The 21,769-nt window shown below is 40.0% G+C and overlaps 1 protein-coding gene across 4 annotated transcripts in view; it reads right to left on the reverse strand.

Annotated features, from left to right (window-relative positions):
- The window catches only part of AZI2 (5-azacytidine induced 2), a 38,500-nt gene that overhangs the window by 10,509 nt on the left and 6,222 nt on the right, over positions 1-21,769 (reverse strand). For all 4 annotated transcript variants that reach the window (XR_007924458.2, XM_017346756.3, XM_017346753.3 and 1 more), the window contains exons 2-6: positions 12,097-12,317; positions 9,924-10,049; positions 9,378-9,477; positions 7,914-8,062; positions 3,342-3,400 (exon numbers count right to left, since the gene is read on the reverse strand). Coding sequence is in view for 3 of the 4 variants with exons in the window: in XM_017346756.3 (XP_017202245.1) it covers positions 3,342-3,400; positions 7,914-8,062; positions 9,378-9,477; positions 9,924-10,049; positions 12,097-12,312 (650 nt within the window). In the remaining variant the exon portion in view is untranslated. The remainder of the gene's footprint in view (positions 1-3,341; positions 3,401-7,913; positions 8,063-9,377; positions 9,478-9,923; positions 10,050-12,096; positions 12,318-21,769) is intronic.

Raw genomic sequence — 21,769 nt, forward strand, 5'->3', positions numbered from 1 at the left:
GTCTGGGGTAAGGTGAAACCTCATTATAGTTTTTATATTCATTTCACTGATACTGAACATTCTTTCATGTGTCTGTTGACCATTTGAATTTAATCCTTTGAAAAATGTCCGTTCATATCCCTTGGCCATTTCTTAACTGGACTGTTTTGTTGAATTCTTGAGCTTTTTACAGACCTGGATATTAATTCTTTAGCAGTTGTACAGTTTGCAAATATTTTCTCCCATTGCTGTTGGTTGCCTCTTTGTTGAGTGTTTCCTTTGCAGCGCACAGGTTCTTAGCTTGAGGTAATTTCATTGGTCTACTTTTGCTTTTATTATTGCCTGTGATTCTGGGGTCTTTTCCAAGAAGTCTTTGTCTATGTCAATGTTTACAGAGTTTCTTGAACGTTCTCCTCTAGTAATTTGGTGGTATCAGGTCATAGACTAAGACCCTTGATCCATTTTGAGTTGCTTTTTGTACACAGTATAATGTAGGGGTCTTGTTTCATACTTCTGAACACGTAGACCCAATTTCCCAGCACCATTGGTTGAAGAGACTGTCCTTTCTCCAGGAATTGATTTTAGCTGCTCTGTCAAAGATGAGGTGGTTGTGTAGATTCGTGGATTAATTTCTGGGGTTTCTAATTCTGTTCCAATAGCCTCCATGTCTCTTTTTGTGCCATTACCAGGCTGTTTTTATAACTTGGTAGCTTTGGGATCCGCAAGGAGGGAAGGCCTATACTTCTGGGAATGGCGAGTCCCTACCTGTACTTCTGGGGAAGAAAAGTCCTTGTCAAGGTCCCTGCGGGTGCCTAAAGGTCAACCAATGAGGATCAGACCCACCTCAAACTTTAACCCCCCACACCCTGTATCTATAAAAGGAGCCCTCCCAACCTCTGACACACGACTTCCCCGGCCCCGCTCTGTTGGGACTGGGGAACCTCGCCTGGGAGCGGAATCCCAATAGAAGTTTGTGAATTAATTGATTCATCTGCCTGCAAAGATTTGTTACGTGCCGGACACCTTGCAATAACTGACCTGTAGTATGTGTTGAAATCTAGCATTGTGATGCCTCTGGTTCTGTTTTCTAACATACCATATCTTTGGTTTGGATTTCTTCCTTCCCCTCTTCCCTCCCCGTTCTCCTTCCTTCCCTCCCCCCCTCCCTTTCTCCCTTCCTTCCACCATCTTCTGCTGCTTTTCCAGGCACATTAAAAGGAGCTGGGTCAGAAGTGCAGCAGCTGGGACTTGAACCAACACCCATACAAGATGCTGGCATCCTACACACCAGCTTAACCCCCTACACCACAATGCCGGCTCCATTTGGTATGGTGTTAACACAAAGTACTTTTACATTAAATTCGAGGAATTCTTTCTAAAACTATCTCCAAATTGATACTGAGCATTAGAGAATTCAAGACTACTGTCAGATGCCACAATTATAGCTCCAGTATCTCAAAAATTGGATTTTCTTTCCTGGGCTTTCAACCTCCCTCAAATCCTGGCACAGAGATTCTTCACCATCTGCTTAGCATCTAATGCTTTCAAACAACTATTTTTGAGGGGATGCAGGTAAGACATTCTCCATCTAAACCATGTAATCCCCCTGAAGAGAAGCAGATGCCATGTACGTACTTCAAATACACTATTTATATAGCCTCTTTATTTGAACTAGTCTGATTCTAATGTATTTTCTCTGCTTCTTTCCAAAAATGGTTTGGAGTGGCTTATAAAAATGACAAATACAGCAGAATAGGGGAAACCTAGATTGCCAGGAGAAAAGATAACTTTGATAACATTGAAAAATAGTTTACATGGACACTGTACTACACACTTTTTTTTTTAAAGGAAAAAGTTTCTTGCTGTAAAAACTTGAGAAAATTCTGGGGCTGGCATTGTGGCACAGTGGGTTACGCCACAGCCTGGGATGCTGGCATCCCATACAGGTGACAGTTCAAGTCCTGGCTGCTGTACTTCTGATCCTATTCCCTGCTAATCTTCCTGGAAAGCAGAAGATGGCCCAAGGAACCCGCCACCCACATGGGAGACCCAGGAGTTCCTGACTCCTGGCTTTGGCCTGGTCCAGCCTTGGTTATTATGACAGTTTGTGGGGGTTAACCTATAGATGGAAGATCAGATCTCTGTCTCTCCCTTTCTCTCTAACTCTGCCTTTCAAATCCATAAATCTTAGGGAAAAAAAAAAAAGACATAACTGAAATTGTATTTGTAGCCCCAAAACCCTAATATACTTATTACTGGTACTTTTAAAGGGAAAGTTTGCCCACCCTCAATCTAAAAGAGTAGTTGCATGCTTTTCCTCAAACTGCTGTCCCTATTTCATCATTTCTCTCAGGCAGGTTTTTGATTAGGAAAGCTCTGAGACAATTCATTTCATTTATTTAGTGGATTCCAGAAGCCAAATGACTAAATAACAAAGTCAAATCAGTGTTTTTCATTGGATACTAGGTACTCATGTAGAGAGGTCATCCAACAGTAGATATAAAAATTACCAGATATTTTAAAACACAGAACTTAAGCTAGTGAATTAAAAATGATCTTTATGTTAGAAAAAATGGGTTGAAGTTAAAGTACATGAACTGTGATAGCTACTTCTGTTTTTACCATAAAAAGAAATTTTTCTCTTGAAGATTTGATAATATGTGGCCAGCGTTGCGGCAGAGTGGGTAAAGGTGCCACCTGTGACACCTGTATCCCATATGGGTGGTCAGTTTGAGACCCAGCTGCTCCATTTCTGATCCAGTTCCCTCTAATGTGCCTAGAAGGCCGTGGGGGATGGCCCAAGCCCTTTGGCCCCTGCACCCACACAGGAGATGTGGAAAAAGCTCCCAACTCCTGGCTTCAGCCTGGCCCAGCCCCAACCGTGGCTGCCATTTGGGAAGTGAACCAGCAGATAGATGGAATCTCTCTGTGTCTTCCTCTGTGTAACTCTTTCAAATAAATAAATTAAAAAAAAAAAATTCATACTACTCCAAAGATGTTGTCCAAGTTTGCCCTTAGACAAATATCATTAGATATAGAAATACATATTCTCATGTATAAAAATCAAGGTTTAATATAGAAAATTTCCACAAAGCTAGTTCCCTAAAACCTTATGCAAAGTATTACTGAATGGTCAGAATTTTAAGGCATCACAATATGCATCTTTCTACTCAAGTTCAAGACTGTTGCTAAGTAACAATGAAATGCTTTTTATAAATATATTGTGATCAGAGGTTACATTCAGTATCCAAAGACTATCCACTTGTTTTGTGCTTAAACTTAATCATAACGAAAATCTAGGCACCATACAAAGTGACCTATAATTTGAGAACTTATATTTTAATGTTGAAGAATGTTCATACCTTGAAATGCTTACTCTTTGGAGAGTGCAGTTCTTCAGGTTGTCATCCTCAGATGGATCCTGTCATTTGTTAAAAAAGTTAAGTTGTAACTATTACATCCTATTTATTTTCAGATCTGTAGAGATAGGATTCAGATTTTACAGAATATCTGTAATTATATAGGGCAAAACTAGACTTCACATTAAATTTTAATGAAGTTTTAACCTATACCAAATATTTCTAAATCACTTATAATTACTTAAAGCATCAGTGCTTAAATTTTCTTTAAAAATACTGTTATAGAACATAGTCTTACAAATATACCTGTGAAGGCATCAATCTGAAGTCTATATTCAAAAAAGTAAAATATGTTTACCACATCACTGTTTATTGCTGAAACAGCTGAATGAATTCCATGGGAAAATACAAGCTTTTCCCTATTTTACTCTGTTGTATAATTACAAAAAAGTACCAAGCATTCACATGTTACTGTTGAAAAAGATCAGCATCAATCTCCTCTTACACAGATACAAAATGGTCCCTCTGGAAAGGATTGCCTAAAGTTCCTATAAACTTCCAAGTTTTAGTAGTTTAGACTGCAGATACTACAGAAAGAAGCTATAAAAGGAATGAATTTAATATGTCCAAGACGACTCTAAAACCTGTTTGCAATGCATTCTCATTTAAGGATCTATCACAGGTACTAATTCTACTGGCAGCAGTGGCCAGTACATGCAGAGGAAACAAAATTTAACTTCACTACTTCTTATATGATCTAAATGATATGCTTTGAAGTGGAACATTGAAAAAGTTACGAAGAATTTCATGTATACTCTTAAACTGGGGGAGTAAAATATCAAAAATGCTTTAGATTACAAGAAGACAGCTGAATTGCATGTTAGGGAGCCCTTTGTAGAGAGGAAACAGAACTTACCCAGGAATCAGAGATTTGACTACTATGAAGGTAAATATCCTTGAAAATCATTCTTCCCTCCATAGGAAATTAAAGAATTTGATCACACTTTTAATTTATCTGAATAATTCATTCTTAAAAACTATTTTAATATTTCAATTTTATCTGAAAACCTTGCTCATCTTTAAAACCAATTAATATTCTGAAAATTAACAGTTTTGGTGGGAAAATATCTTTGGAACACTCTAATGTAAATCAGCAATAAGCTTAAAGGGATTGTCTCCAATAACCAAAGACCCTGTTCCTGGCTAGTAATCAGTTGGCCATGTTCTAAAGGTACCAATGGATTTGTTCCCCATTTGATGCTTTATATGATGTATACATTTCATATAAATAGGTACCTCAACTACAAAATCTTGGGAAATAACATGCAAGCTACACAGGTTCTTACACAATACAACTCGGAACCTTTTAATACCCTTTGGCATGTTGTGACACTCCAAATGGACTATTTTTATGTAACTTAGACATCTTCTAAACCTATTCCATTTCACTGGTGTTTCTTCCGCAGCTTAGGAGACTGTATTTCACTCAGGATCAATAGCTCAGAGTATAAAATGGCTGGAATATTAGAAGATATGGAAACTCTAAAAGGCTCATAACAGAACTGCCCCAGAACCTTGAGCTTATTACTAACACCAATCATTACTATGCTAAGTAGTTAAAACAAAAACTAAACACTAACTAAATACTATAAAACAAAACTCCAGTAGGATGCTATTACATATTTGAGAATATACTAAAGTATTTCATAGAAAGTATCACCTTAAAGATACTTACTTGTACATATGACTAGAATAAATATAAGCAAGACTATTAATGTGGAAACAAATTTCTCTCCTTGGTTAGTTTGCAGATTGCCACATTGAAGAGGACCCTGAACAGCAACATTTCAGAAACAAGATTTAAAAGTCCAAATTCTATATCAAGATTTCAACTTAAAACCCCTGATAAATTGCTGTTTCTATTATTTTTCCTGGTTCATTTATTCATATTAGTCATGAGCATTTTACACTTCACAATCTTCTCACCTCTAGTAAGTGGGGATCAAGTTTCAAAATCTTTTTCCCCCACTATTCCTCCCTTATCTCACTACAATTGTTAAAAATTTCTTGTTTCCCAGAAATACTTCATCAGAAAAGTGATATCTAGGAGTGGGAGTTTAGCCTGGTTCAGACTCCTATAAGATACCTACATCCCACATGGGAATACCTGAGTTTAACACCCAGCTGTGACTGATTCTAGCTTCCTGTTAACACAGACCATGGAAGGAGTGGTGGGTTCTTCCCAAACTTCTGTTAGAGAACTGGATTGAATTTCTGGCTTCTGGTTATAGCTGTGCCCAACCCCAGCCATTATGACCATTTGGGAAGTGACCGAACAGGTAAGAGTGCTTTCTGTGTCTCTCAAATAATTTTTTTTTTTTTTTAAAAAGGGATGGGAGTTTGACAAAGCCTCTTGGGATATCTGCATCCCAAGTCAAAATGCCTGGATTTGAGTCCCAACTCCACTTCCAACTCCAGAATACTGCAGATGTGCACCTGAGGAAGTAGCAGGTGATAGCCCAAGTATTTGGGGTACCATTAGCCCCATGGCAGACATGGGCTGAGTTCTAGGTTCCTAGCTTCAGACTGCCCTACCCCTGGTTGTGGCAGGCATCTGGGGAGTAAACCAAGATAGAAGATCTCTCTGCCTTTCAAATAAAATGAAAATAAATAATTTTTAACAGAAAGAAAAGCAATTTCTGAAGTTCTGAATTTTTTTCTGCCACTTGCTTGCAGATGAATTTAAAAGCAAATTTATTCCTTAGCACCACCTAGTGGAAGAGTTTCACATGGAAATTTTTCAAAAGATTCATTTTATTTTATTCCAATGGCAGAGTTATATATATATATATATATATATAGAGAGAGAGAGAGAGAGAGAGAGAGAGAGAGAGAGAGATATCTGTCATACATTGTTTCACTCCCCAAATGGGTACCAATGGTCACTGCAGCCATCTGGGAGTGCACAGAGGATCTGTCTCTGCCTTTTAAATAAATGAGATTAATCTGAAAAAAAAAAAAAAAAAAAAAGTGTAGAATCTAACATGGAGACACATAAACATATTTGTAGCTTGTGGTATGAGAATAACCCATACTTTTCAAACAGCAGCACAACTGGAATGTTTGCTACTATTTTAGAATAAAGCTGAATTCGGAGATAAGAACTGCTGCTTATCATTAGCAGAAGCAGTATTGCGTTAACTGTGGTTATGAGAATCTGCCACTTCTCCCTCTCTACCCCCCAACAGCCAGGGCTGGGCCAGGCCAAAGCCAGGAGCTTCATCTGCTTCTCCCATGTGGGTGCAGGGGCCTGAAGACTTGGACCACTGCTTTCCCAGGCACATTAGTAGGGAGCTGGATTGGAAGTGGAGCAAATGGGACTTGAACCAAGTGCCCATTTGGGATGCCGGCATTGCAGGCAGTGACTTCACTCATGATACCACAATGCCAGCTCCCCAAACCGAAACTTTTAACATCTCTCTCTCTCTCTCTCTCTCTCTCTCACACACACACACACACACACACACACCCCTCCACTTACAGGAAATGCTTTTCTGGGATAGTCTGATCAAGTTGTTTTGAAAAATGTTTACATCTTGGGCACTATGCTATTTCACATATACTAATTTAATCATCATGAAAAAATGCCTACTTTACAGAAACTAAGTTTAAAAGCTAGAAACATTCCTATCATTATATAAGCAAAATCACAATAATGTGACAGGTTTTCAATTCTATGGTAATACTTATTATACCCTTATGTTTAAAAAGCTACCAAATTAAGTAGATGGTATACACAATTAAATTCACTTCAGATGCAGATCTTTTCTTGATATCATCTGAAAAGATGCCTCTCAATGACTGTGGCAATTAAGCTTGTGGAACAGGATGCTAGAAGCCTTTGAAGGAATTGTGGTGTGTGGCCAAAAGTTCAAAGCTGGGAAAATTAACTTCAGATGTCAAGATTTTTTTTTTTGGCTCTAACAAAATTAACTAATTTTCAGTGTTTCCCCTTTATCATGGCTGAAGGCTCCAAAGTGAGTTCTCACTGCCCAGTGCAGAGAAACTTATTTGGTCAAGATCAAGGCAGAATGCTATATAATTTTTAATGCTTGATTCATTCATATCCTCTAATAAAAACTGCATTATAGAAGAAAGAAATGTCAGTTCATTCTAAGGACACCTGGAATTCACAGATAGTGAATATAGGAAGTAATTCCTTTTTCAGGTAGTAGCTTCCTGGTGGTGGCTTCCCAGAGGAACATGAAATAGGAAACACAGTTCCTTACTAATGTTGGAACACTCCAGTGGGCAAAATAGCTTTTTTAAAAATTCTTAAGAAAAAAAAAAGTCTTTTTAAAAAAAGCAAAATTAGGTCACTCTGAGATCAGGGTTTAAGTGCATAGGGTATCCAATTTAGAAGAAATGATTAAAGGGGAAGGTAAATTTTTCAGGGAATGTGAATATTCCCTAAGTAGCTCCAACTTACATTAACTCAGTGGTTTATTACTTAGTTATAAATTAACATATCATGAACAAAAATACTGAATTTGTCAATTTAATATTCTGCAGTACCGTTTGCTTGGCCTTTTGTAGTTCTATTTTGAGATTGCTACATTCTTTCCTCATCAATTCCAGCTCCTTTTCCAAACCATGGATCTTCAGGTCACAGTTCAATTTTTCCACCTCCCAGTTTGATGAAGGAGAATTTAAATTCCTCATCACTACAAAAAGGATTGACACAGATATTGTTATCTTTGCCTTGTACATTGACTGCAATTCTAAAAAGTCTGTTGGTAAAATGTAGATAACAGAAAAAATATAAAACATATATACCCATCAGTAATTTTTAAAATTCAGTAATTGCTTTAAAAGATCTATAGTTGGGGCCGGTGCTGTGGCATAGCAGGTAAAGCCACCGCCTGCAGTGCTGGCATCCCATGTGGATGCCGGTTCGAGTCCTGCCTACTCCACTTCTGATCCTGCTCTCTGCTGTGGCCTGGGAAAACAGAAGATGGCCCAAGTCCTTGAGATCCTGCGCCTGCGTGGGAGACCCGGAAGAAGCTCCTGGCTCCAGACTGGAACAGCTCTGGCCGTCTCAGCCAATTGAGGAGTGAACCAGTGTATGGAAAACCTCTCTGTGTAACTCTGACTTTCAAATAAATAGATAAATCTTTTAAAAAAAATCTATACTAATGAATAAGGATCTAGCCATCTTGTTTTAGAAAATATTAATCACTCTATTCCCAATTTTCTATTTAAGGCAAAAATCTGTCAATTGCCAGTTTTAAAATATAACACACGAATCCAGCATATGCTAAAATTGTTGGCAGGTCAATAATCTATTTTGCATGTGTAACAATTAAACAGTGACAAAAATAGTAAACTGAGCTCAGCTAACCTGGTCTTCTCAGAAAGTATAAAGATCTATCAATAGGCCTAGAACACATGATGTCAGGACAATTTTATTCATATTCACTTCATAGAATATAACACAATTGGATACTGCTTTATTCCTGATTTAGTACCTCAGTCTCTCAACCTACAAAAAGCCCAATTCTGCCATGCTATGAAAGCTCATCTCTATTTCCTATAAGATCTCTGAGAGGTCTACTCCTTAGCTTGTCTCACCAGAGTTTTCATGGGAACAGGCTATCAACCATATGTCCCAACACTAACGTTCTACTCCAACATCTCATCTGCATCTCTTAACAATATTCAGAAAAAAAGAAAAAAGAAAGAACTCTAACTACTCCATGACAAGATAGGGGTTTTACTTCTTTTTTCCTTTACTTCATCACAAACTAGCCCTGAATAAAAGCCATCAAATCTTTTCTAGGAAAAGTGTAATTTACAACTAAGGATATGTTAAAAGGATCTGATACTGTGTAAAAGCCAAACAGTAATTAACATAAGCCTAAACATTAAAAACTCATGTTAGGGTCTCGGCACACAGATAGAAAACTGATAATGTATATAACACATAATGGAAAAATGTACTATTTTTGTTAGAATATTTATAACAAGTAAGTGGCATACCCTGCTGAGTTTCCACTTCTGTTCTTAGCTGGAGGAGTTCTACTTCTTTTGATTGTAGTTGTTCGTTCAACACTTTCAGAGATTCAGAGTTGTCTTTATTCTAGTTAAGTAGGAAAAATGTCAAATTATATTCAATAAAATCTACCGGTTGATATAAATCTTAATTTTCAAGTAGATACCAAAAAAAATTCTCATTCTAATCCTTAAAGGCAAGGTGTGAAAATGAACTGTGTTTCTAACTAATCTCTTTTTCCAAACTGGTACATTATTATTCACTGGCTTTTCTTCTTTTGTTAAACTAATTCTACCACATCATAATTTTTCAAAATAAGTTAGTGGTGTTAGATGTATTTTAAGCTCTAAACAACATTACATACTAAGTACTTATTAAGTATAGAAATGTTATAGATATAAAACATTTTCAATTTACCTTACCCACGTGTAGTTTAAGTTTTTAAAATTCAACTTCATTTCTAATTTTAAACCTCTTGAAAGAGAAAACTCATTTGTAATATACAGATACCATTCTTTTTAAAATCAACTTACCATTTTATCCAATTTGTTCTTCAAATTATCTCTATCAATGCAAACCTCTCGATATGCATGATAGGCCTTATTTACTTGTTCTCGTCCCACAGAACTTGTTTCTTCATCGAATCGAGCCCCTATTAGCTAGTGGAAATCAAAAGAGAAAGCTTCAGAAAGTTATCTACAGTAAAAAAATAAGCCAGTCTTTTGATGGCTGCACATCTTACCTTAATCATTATAATTCAGGGATAGAGGCTGGACTATAATTAAATGAACATTTCATTTTTAATTAAATTAGCCTTTACAGATTAAGAAAGGAAAAGAATACAGAGTTATCTTTAAAAGCCTCCTATTGGGGCCATCGCTGTGGCGCAGTGGGTTAAGGCCCCAGCCTGCAGCGCCGGAATCCCACATGGGTGCCAGTTTGAGTCTTGGCTGCTCTTCTTCCGATCTAGCTCTCTGCTGTGGCCTGGGAAAGCAGTGGGGGATGCGCGTGGGAGACCCGGAAGAAGCTCCCTGGCTCTTGGCTTTGGATCAGCTCAGCTCTGGCAGTTGTAGTCATTTGGGGAATGTACTAACAGAATGGAAGACCTTTCTCTCTCTCTGGCTGTACTTCTCTCTCTGTAACTCTTTCAAATAAACAAAATGAATCTTTAAAAAAAAAAAAAAGGCCTTCTATTCTTTTACTTAGTCACTATTTTACACTTCATACTTATAACACACTAATTCATTGCACTACAACACAGTACACAACAATATTTTTTTTTTTTTTTTTTTTTTACAGGCAGAGTGGACAGTGAGAGAGAGACAGAGAGAAAGGTCTTCCTTTGCCATTGGTTCACCCTCCAATGGCTGCTGCAGCCGGCGCGCTGCGGCCGGTGCACCACGCTGATCCGATGGCAGGAGCCAGGTACTTATCCTGGTCTCCCATGGGGTGCAGGGCCCAAGCACCTGGGCCATCCTCCACTGCACTCCCTGGCCACAGCAGAGAGCTGGCCTGGAAGAGGGGCAACCGGGACAGAATCCAGCACCCCAAACCAGGACTAGAACCCGGTGTGCCGGTGCCGCAAGGCGGAGGAATAGCCTAGTGAGCCGCGGCGCCAGCCCACAATATTCTTTTGAAATACCAGTTTTCTAAGTCAGTCATAACTCCCACCATCAGAAACAGTATCAAAGCATACTTTACTTTTTAAAGAATAGAAATATTAGTTAATTGAATCTTACATATTATTTCAGAATAAGAATTACTGGGTTAGTAGGTCACAAAATACAGAAATATTTGCAATATAAACTGTACATCAAATGTAATTTGTACATCTTTAAATACAGGTATGAGCTCCAAAATGTTACCTTCTTTCTGTATCCTAATATGTTACATATTTACTTAACCACCACTATAATTCAGAAGCTTCATATGAATGCAAAGAAATTACGGTTACCTTTATAACTCACTCTCCTCCACTTAACTCCCCTAACAGAATCAAACTACCAAACTCCATTTTTGATTATTTTACTACAGGATAATTTCCTTTGCAGCTAAGAATTCATTTTCACTACTGTCTGTGGAACCTGCTGTTTGTAAAATATGAACAATCTGATCTGAAGAAATATAAACTAAGTTAAAACTTTAAAACTCAAAAATAAATGCATAATTGAGAAGGATGTCTCAATATACAAAGCTAACCATATCTGGTGACTTAGGAGTGTCCACATATTACATGTAAGTTAAACAGAGGACATTAATTTCAAATCATTATGCCTAATATGTGTGTTAATAAAACAATGTTGAGGAAATTAAGACTCTGGTCCTTGTGATGACTATTAGAACAATATTTCAAAAGTTTTCTCCTTTGACATTTAATTTCCTTTGTTGATATCCATTATTTCTTCTGTACAAACCTGAAAACTCTGAATAAAATACACACAGTTAAGTAAGGCAAACTGGAAAGAGCAGGAAGGAAAATATTTGGAATATAATTTTTCAAATTTTAATTTCTATTCTATAAACATTCACTAAGAACATGGTATGTAAAACACAGTCTGACTATAATACCCAGAGTTTTGAGATTAACAGTGAATTATCCCTGGAAATTTAATTACAACTATGGAAGACAGAAAAGTATTTAAAATATCAAATGCTTTGAATCATTCTTTATATCATAAAACATATAAAGGTAGAAGCTAAAATTACCTTTTCTTCCAAAAACCTTATTCTTTTCTTCAAGAGAGAGTTCTCCTTTTCTGAATCTTTAAGTCGTTTTTTGATATCTTCATATGCAGTGACAAGGGCAAAATGTGAAGCAACAGATTCATCTCCTGCATATATTGAGACTGGAGTCACTGGATCTCTCCTATGGGCTTTCTCATGATTCAGAATGCAAATATCATCTTCTACGAGTGCATCCATGACAGCTATTTAAAAGAACAAAAGAAAAATACAACTGTCTCACTGAATAAACAAATAGGAAAAAGATTGTGATCGAGACAATGCTTTTAAAACATCTATTCCCAAGGCAGAAATTGTAGCACAGTGAGCCAAGCTTGTTTGAGTCCCCACTGCTCCACTTCTGTTCCAGCTCCCTGCTAATGCTCCTGGGAAAGCAGAGGCAGATTGCCTGACTACATGGCCCTCTGCCACCCACTGGGGAGACTTGGGAAGAGTTCTGAGGTCCTGTTTGTGTCATCTGAGGAATGAATTACCTCACTGGATCTCTTTCTCTCTCACTGAGGTCTGGTCTCTCTCTGTACCTCTGCCTTTCACATAAATAAATCATTTTTAAAAAGAAAAACAATATCTCCTATTTCAGTTGGAGGCAGTGTACATACTGGTTAAACACTGACTCTGCAACCAGACTACCTGGAGTTCTAATCCAAGCTCTAACATTTTAGCGTTGGTGTGACTTTAGGAAAGTTGTTTAACCACTTTAACCTCAGTTTCCTTATTTACAGTGTATAGGAAATAATAGCATCTATGTCACAGTTTAAGATTACTAAACAAATTAGTATCTATAAAGGACTTAAGTTCTATGAAAACCTGATACAATACCACTTTCATTAAAAGAATAGAATTTTTGGAGCCAGCACGGTGACTCAGCAGGTTAAAGCTGCAGCCTGTAGGACCTGCAAACAGTATGGGCACTGGTTCAAGTTCTGGCTGCTCCACTTCCTATCCAGCTCCCTGCTAATGTGCCTGGGAAAACAGCAGAGAATGGCCCAAATCCTTGGGCCTCTGCACCCATGTGAGAGACCCGAACAAGTTCCTGGCTACTGGCTTTGGCTGGCTCAGTCCCAGTTATTGTTGCCATTTGGGGAGTGAACCAGCAGATGGAAGATCTTTCTGTATCTCTCCTTCTATCTCTTTGTAACTCTGCCTCTCAAATAATTAAGTAAGTCTTTAAAAAAAAAAAAAAAAGGAATCAGAGGTTTTAGACATTTCATTACCATGTATTTTTTCCTCATCAGCATTTCTACTAAGATTAATATCAAGTTTATAGCTTCCAAAGTTAGAAGTTTTTAAAAGTTCTTGTGTATAATCCACTACAACATATTAAAGAAGTTTTACAGCACTCTGCCCTCAGAATCAGCCCCTAAGGCATTCGGATCTGGATCAAAAGCCCATGAGAGCATTTCAGGCATGGAAAGATGACATTGTGGCAAAAATTGTTCTGCACGAAAGATCTCTTTGAGTCAGACCCCAGTGCAAAGAAGGGGCCAGCAAAGAAGGATGTACTTTTCTCTGAAGGGGGAGAACTTTCACTTTGCGTATGGCCTGGTCTAAAACCGACAGTCTGTAGACTCAAAAAACATGCATAGCCTTGGCAGTTCATGTCAAGAGCCTTGGGTGATCATTGACATCATAAATAAGAGTGTCAGTTGTTAAATCAACAACAGAGTCACTGTGCACTTGCTCTCCATGTTGGACCTTTGTCCTTAATGAGGTGTACTATGAGAATTAATGGTAAAATTTGTCTTCAAACTGTGTTTTATACTTTTTCTGTGTGGGTGCAAATAGTTGAAATCTGTACTTAGTAGAGAATTGGTCTTCTGTATATAAATTCAATTCAAAAAGAATCTTAATGGAAAATGGAATGGGAGATGGGAGTAGGAGGTGAAATGGGGTGTAGAAGGGTGGGAATGGGGGAGGAGACTAAAAGCTGTACATATGAAATCTATTCATTAAATAAAACCTTCAAAAAAGTTTTAATGCAGACTCTACTATAATCTCTCTATTCTAATAATTGATTGATTCTTGTGTATTCATAAGAGAAAACAAATGAATTGACATTTGAGTGCCCAATATGTCCCAGTACCACCCATTCTTTCAATGTTATTCACTTAATTATACAACAATTTCATGAGATATGTTTCTTCTGTTTTATAGGCATGCTTTGATAGGTAAAGTATTTTGCCCAGTAAAGGTTACAGAGTATTAGCTCTTTAGAGGCAGAGGCTATGATCATCTTGCTCATCATTATGTTCCCAACTCATCACAGGTGGTGTTTCCCCATCTCAGAGCTGTATTTCTGGAAAACACTCTTAAGAGAGACTGAATAAAACTTTTAAGTCCTAGGGAAGAACAGGTTAAGAAGGACCACATGCTATGTCAAAGAACCTAAAAAATCCCTTCAAATAGTTTTTAGTTTAAAATAATATAGCATTCCAAGTAAGGACTATCAATGGAATTTCCTGTATCTTTACAGCAATTAATTACTAAACTAGTAATTGATGCTTCATGGAATTTTTTAACTATCCCTTGCTTGAAATAAAAATGTAGTTCCTTACCAGTATCAGTCACTGTTCAAGAGCATTGTAGATGAAAACACCTGAAGTAGAAGGGATTTAAGTAATTTTTCCAAACTAACAGAGTAAGTGAAGAGTTAAGATACTATGAAGGCCAGCGCCGCGGCTCAACAGGCTAATCCTCTGCCTGTGGTGCTGGCACACCAGGTTCTAGGCCCAGTTGGGGTGCCGGATTCTGTCCCTGTTGCTCTTCTTCCAGTCCAGCTCTCTGCTGTGGCCCGGGAGGACAGTGGAGGATGGCCCAAGTGCTTGGGCCCTGCACCCCATGGGAGACCAGGAGAAGCTCCTCATTCCTGGCTTCGGATCAGTACAGTGTGCCGGCCGTAGCGGCAATTGGAGGGTGAACCAACAGAAAAGGAAGACCTTCTCTCTCTCTCTCACTGTCCACTCTGCCTGTCCAAAAAAATAATAAAAAAAAAAACCTATGAAAAACAATTTGAGTGCAGGATCCAGGTTTCACTTTGCTTGCCTTCCTCTAAAGCTGCAGATTTTCTTTCTGTTCTAGTCAATGTCTATAAAGTTTGTATGCTTTATTTCAGACAACATTTCCATTAACATATTTATTAGTGGTACTGGTTTGGTATTTATGTAAGTCTGGTCTTCTGTCACTATATAGTTGCTTTTCTAATTTCATAACTAAAAACCTTCCAGTTAGTCTAAGCTAAAGCCACGGTTAGGAACAATGCAGGCAGGCATACATGATAAAATTGATTAGGTTTGTGAGCTGGAATACCGCGCCTTCATCATGCCCCTGTGTGACCTCATGCCCCTACCTGGCCACGCCTGTGTGCCCACTGGCCAACCAAGCTAATTAACCATTCCCCTTTGGAAGTGGATTAAAAGCCTGGGACATGGTGTGCCCCTTCTCTTCCTCTTTTTTGGCCCTTTTATCTTCTGGTCTTTTGCCAGTGTGGACCCCTGCTGCCCTGTGCCTCCAGGGCGTGTGGCTTTCGGGTCACCAGCCTCATGCTTCCTGGCCTGCGTGCTCCTCCACGTGGCTGTCTCCTGGTACTTGGTATGAATCCAGATTTATCTCTCTTTTAGATAAGGGCCCTCATTCTCCTATGAATCTTTCTCACTGAATAAAAAGCTTAAAACATATGATGCTGCCTTGATCATTTATGCCAGTATTCAGAATTCTTCTCTGAATATTAGGCAAGAACCCACACTTAGGTCAGATACAAAAGGTTCTGGTAAAGTATGGCAATAAGGTCCTCCTGACACCAGACCTTGAAACTCATGAGCAGCCCATCTCTCCAGGGGACTTGGTCCTATAAAAACCTGAAAGGATCTCCTTCAGATCAGTTACAGTCCCAGTGGAAGGGACCCTACCAGGTACTGCTGAGCACACCTACTTCAGCAAAATTACAGGGCGTTCCAAGCTGGGTACATTTGTCAAGGATTAAACTTCCACCTCTTAGGTTCCACAGGTGAATCCAACATACATTTGCTTATTCCTGTGAGCCAACTGAAGATCTTAAATACCTCTTCAAAATGCAAAAAGGTAAGTAAAGCTCTTGTCTTAGCCAAGCCAAAATGCTATACTTTAGTGCTTAGCTAGTATACATACCTCTTCTTTTGATTCTTTCTGGGAGCTATTATTGGCCGAAGGACTCCTTAGTGGGTTCCTCAATGGCAAAGAGTCAAAGTCCGAAAGAGTGATATGAAACTGATTTTAAAAACCTGACCTTCGCTCTGGGTAATCTAGCTTACACCTCAGGCCGGCTTCTGCAGCAAGCCCTGGCTTCAGTAGACTCCCTCTCCAGGAATAGTTATGGACAATAGAAAGGCCTTAGAATACATATTAATAGAACAAGGGAGAATGTGAGCAATGATTAATGGAATCTGCCACCTTTACTCAAATAATACCATGTTCACAGAGAAGGACATCAAAGCCCTCTATGCTCAAGCTAAATGGTTTTACAGTCTATATAGGGGCAGCCTAATACCACCTACTGTCTGGGAGATGGCTTGACATGCTCTTTCCATTTTAAGGGACACACCAGTTGCGTTTGGGGTTATTCCAATTTTGCTCATGTTAACTGACAAACTTATGTTTCAGAACCCAACAACTTCTGAGAGCAATGATGACCATGTAGGGGACACAGACATTGGCAGTGACTGAAAGAGCTCCAGCGCATGAAACTAACTTGTTAGATGAGATAGGCAGAGATTTCCGGATCAAGGACAGGCAGGGCCTATGCTCCAAATAAGCAGGAAGCAGCTACAGAAGAGATGATGACTCTATGCCCATTAACATCTTTTAAGATTAAGGTCTGCAGTCTCGGAGGGGGGAATGATGTAGGCAGGCATACAGGCTAAAACTGATTAGGTTTGTGAGCTGGAAGACCATGCCTTTGCCACACCCCTGTGTGACCTCATGTTCCTACCTGACCACACCTGGGCACCCACCTGCCCCCCAGACCATGTAATCACTCCCCTTTGAAAAATATATAAAAGGCAAAGAGTGCCCTCAAAAATCACTCTCTGACACTGCTTCACTGCTCATGATAAGCTGTGGATAGCTGCTCAAAACACTTGCTAGACGTGGCTTTTGGCCTGCTTTCTGCTTGGTATGGACTCCAACCTAATTTCCAGACTTTCCCTTCTCCTTAGATTAAACTAACATCCTCACTCTCCTATGCATCTTTCTCACTGAATAAAAAGCTTAAAACTTATCATGCTGCCTCGTTCATTTATGCAGGTATTTAGAATTCTTCTCTAAATATTAGGCAAGAACCCATGAAGGCTAGTTAATATTGAGAATTTCTTAATAAGCACATGGTGATATCATATGGCAGCCCATATTCCAGCGTCAGGAATGTCTAAGTGATTTGTGTTTATCCAGGATTATAGGAAAAGTAAGCAAGAATAAATGTACATATTGCAAGTCTTAAGTGTGTGAAACCTGCCACCCATTCAAATTTCAACACCAAATTAAAATTTTCTCACCACACAAGACTACTCCTACTCTTCAGTTAAAGTTCAAGGCTAGGGGCTGGCGCTGTGGCCTAGCAGGTAAACCCACCACCTGCAGTGCCAGCATTCCATATGGGCACCAGTTTGAGACCCGGCTGCTCCACTGCCAATCCAGCTCTCTGCTATGGCCTGGGAAAACAATAGAAGATGGCCCAAGCCCTTGGGCCCCTGCACCCACATAGGATACCTGGAAGAAGCTCCTGGCTTCGGATTGGCACAGCTCCAGCAGTTGCAGCCAATTGGGGAGTGAACCAGGGATGGAGGACCTCTCTGCCTCTCCTTCTCTAACTCTTTCAAATAAATAATCTTAAAAAAAGAAAGTTAAGCATAGCTTATGCTACACACAGCATCACAAAGAAATGGCAGATGGGCTGGCATTGTGGCGTAGCAGGTTAAACCACTTTCTGCAACACCAGCATCCCAAATGGAAGCCATTTTGAGTCCAAGCTGCTCCATTTGTGACCCAGCTCCCTGCTAATGCACCAAGGAAAGTGGTGGAAGATGGCCCAAGAGCTTGGGCCCCTACACCCATGTGGGAGATCCAGATGATTTGGCCTGGCCCAGCCCTGGCCGTTGAAAATAAATAAATAAATAAATAAATGGTAGATTCTCATAAACCACAATTAACTCACACTGCTTCTGATGCAAACTGTGCTTTCTTCTAATGATAAACAGCTTAAATTTTCTTTCTCTAAACCAGTTTTTATCTCCGGATCAACTTTACTCCAAAATAACAGCAAACATCACTCCAATCATGCTGCTGTTTGAAAAGTATGGGTTATTCCCATTCCACAAACTACAAATATGCTTATGTATCTCCATGTCAGATTCTTCTTCATTTTTTCAGATTAATCTTATTTATCTGAAAGGCAGAGAGAAAGAGATCTGTTTTTGCATTCCCAAATGGCCACAATGACTGGCTGGGCCAGGCCAGATCCAGGAGCCAGAACTCCATCTGGGTCTCCCAGTTGAGCCATAAGGGCCCAGGAACTTTGGAGATCTTCCACTGCTTTCTCAGGCACATAAGCAGAGAGCTGGATCAGAAGCAGAGAATTCGGGACACGAACTTGTGCTGTGACAGGGGATTCTAGCTTTCCAAGCAGCTGCTTAACCTGCTTAACCTATTGTGCCATGACACTGGCTCCCACCTAAGATTCTTACACAAGGGGCAAGAATTGGGCTTAGGCAGACACATGAGATGCCGACATCCCCTATCAGAATACTTGGGTTTGAGTCCCACATCCGATTCGGATCAACCTTCCTACTAATGCACACCCTGAAAGGCAGCAGATGACGGCTCAAGTACTTGGGTCCTTGCTACCCAGATGGAAGACCCAGAGTGAGTTCCAGACTCCTGGATTCACTTTGGCCTCACCCTCATTTTTGCAGGCATCTGGGGGATGAACCAGGAGATGGAAGACCTCTGTTTCTGTCTCTTCCAAATAAAATGAAAATACCAAAAAGAATTCTTATACATAAACCCATAATACAGAATAAGAATAGAAAGCTAGTTTAATAAGGTAAAGTTGTGTAAATATTAGACATCGAATTAAATAACTTAATATTCAATCAAATGGATAGGATTTATTCATTTTTCCTCCTAAAGAAGAAATAACTGCTCTACAAAGCTAAAATAGATGTTCCACAGTTTGTATACTTTAAGGATCAGAGTCCATGCACTTTCACTTTACAAACTTTTAATTAGTCACGTGATCCCCCCCCTTTTTTTTAATCAAGAAACAGACACTTGTGAAGAAAAATTGTTAATTCTACTATTAAAGTAGGTAATAGGGGGCCGGTGCTGTGGTGCAGTGGGTTAAAGCCACGGCTGCTTCTCTTCTGATCCAGCTCTCTGTTACGGCCTGGGAAAGCAGTGGAAGATGGCCCAAGTCCTTGGGCCCCTGCACCCACGTGGGAGACCTGGAAGAAGGTCCTAGCTCCTGATCAGCGCAGCTCTGGCCGTTGCTGCCATCTGGGAAGTAAACCAGAGGACAGAAGACTTCTGTCTCTACCTCTCTGTGTAACTGTTTTTCAAATAAATCTTTTTTTAAAAAAAGTAGGTAATATATTTGAAATAGTACAAAACGACACAGGGATTAGGGAATGAATAAGAGGAATGGTTCTCAAAGAAGGTACCACAAAAGATAAATGAGCCCTAGGCAAAAAAGGTACTTATTTTCATTAAACTTACTGTACTTAAGTCTTCAGTTTGTTATCCTCCAGCAGAGGAAACAAGCTCAAAGTCCTGAGAGGGTGTGGGGAGGAGGGTTGAGAAGAAACACAGGCAGTGACATTGAAAGGACAAGATACGGGGCCAGCATTGTGGCACAGTGGTTTAAGCTGCTGCCTGCAATGCAAGCATCCTGTTTGGGCATAGGTTCCTCTCCTGGCTGCTTCACTTCCAATCCACCTCCTTGCTAATACACCAGAGTACTTGGGCTTCTGCCACTCACATGGGAGAATTGGATGGAGTTCCAGGTTTCTGGCTTAAATCTTAAACTCATCAGATAGATCTCTTTCCCTTTCTCTGTAACACTTTCAGATAAATGTTTAAAAAAACACACACACACACACGCACACAAAGATAGGTTCTTTATGACACATACTATGGACTTTGGTCCTTATTCTATGGAACTTTTAAAAGATAGACCTAGGTGCCAGTGCTGTGGCACAGTGAACAAAGCTGCTACCTACAGCGCCCACATCCCATGTGGGTGCTCCAGTTCCGATTCCATTCAATTCAATGCTAATGTGCCTGGGAAGTGGAGGATGGCCAAGGTGCTTGGGCCCCTAAATCCACATCTGAGATCCAGAGGAAGTTTCTGGCTCCTAGTTCAGCCTGGCCCAGCCCTGGCCTGTGCAGCCATTTGGGGAGTGAACCAGCAGATGGAGGATGGATCTCTCTCTGCCTCTGCTTCTTTGTACGTCTGACTTTCAAATGCATTTTAGGAGGTAGCAGATGACGGCCAAAGTGTTTGGGACTCTGCTACATATGTGAGAACCAGATAGAGTTCTAGACGGCTGGCTTTGGCATAGCTCAGCAGCCCTGGCATTTGGGTAGTGAACCAATGGATGGAAGATTACTAAGCCTTTCAGGTAGGTAAAAACAAACATTTAAGGTGTAGAATAAATAAAAAATAGGCCTGCATATGATTAAATGAATAATACACACATATTAAAAATATTCACAACCAAAGAAACTACTTGGACTGTGCTAAATATTTATATATAATTCACATTTTTATGATCCATATAAAGTATATAATTGTATTGAGTCCATTTCACAGATGAGAAAACCAATCTGGAAAGTGCATGAAGCTTAGCCAAACAAGTATATAGCAAAAGCACTGGTATTTCACAGCCTGAAGTATAAGTATTTTTCTCTCCCAAAAGCCAATCTTTATGCATTTTTTTTTTTGACAGGCAGAGTTAGAGAGAGACAGAGAGAAGGTCTTCCTCTTCCGTTGATTCACCCCGAAATGGCCACTACGGCCAGCGGGCTGCGCCGATCCAAAGCCAGGAGCCAGGTGCTTCCTCCTGGTCTCCCATGTGGGTGCAGGGCCCGAGGACTTGGGCCATCCTCCACTGTCCTCCCGGGCCACAGCAGAGAGCTGGACTGGAAGAGGGGCAACCGGGACAGAATCCGGCACCCCAACCGAGACTAGAACCTGGGGTGCCGGCGCTGCAGGTGGAGGATTAGCCAAGTGAGCCACAGTGCCGGCCTGTAAAATCTTAAACTCATCAGGAACTATGAAATTCGGAACTCCTGGAAGGGTTTACTAAGTACTTAAGATGGAATGGGGGCAGGCGCCGTGGCTCAATAGGCTAATCCTCCGCCTTGTGGCGCCGGCACACCATGTTCTAGTCTCGGTTGGGGCACCGGATTCTTTCCCGGTTGCCCCTCTTCCAGGCCAGCTCTCTGCTATGGCCTGGGAGTGCAGTGGAGGATGGCCCAAGTACTTGGGCCCTGCACCCACATGGGAGACCAGGAAAAGCACCTGGCTCCTGCCTTCGGATCAGCGCAATGCGCCGGCCGCAGTGCGCCGGCCATTGGAGGGTAAACCAACGGCAAAAGGAAGACTTTT

This window comes from Oryctolagus cuniculus, chromosome 4 (genome assembly GCF_964237555.1).
Source record: "Oryctolagus cuniculus chromosome 4, mOryCun1.1, whole genome shotgun sequence".
Taxonomy (NCBI): domain Eukaryota; kingdom Metazoa; phylum Chordata; class Mammalia; order Lagomorpha; family Leporidae; genus Oryctolagus; species Oryctolagus cuniculus.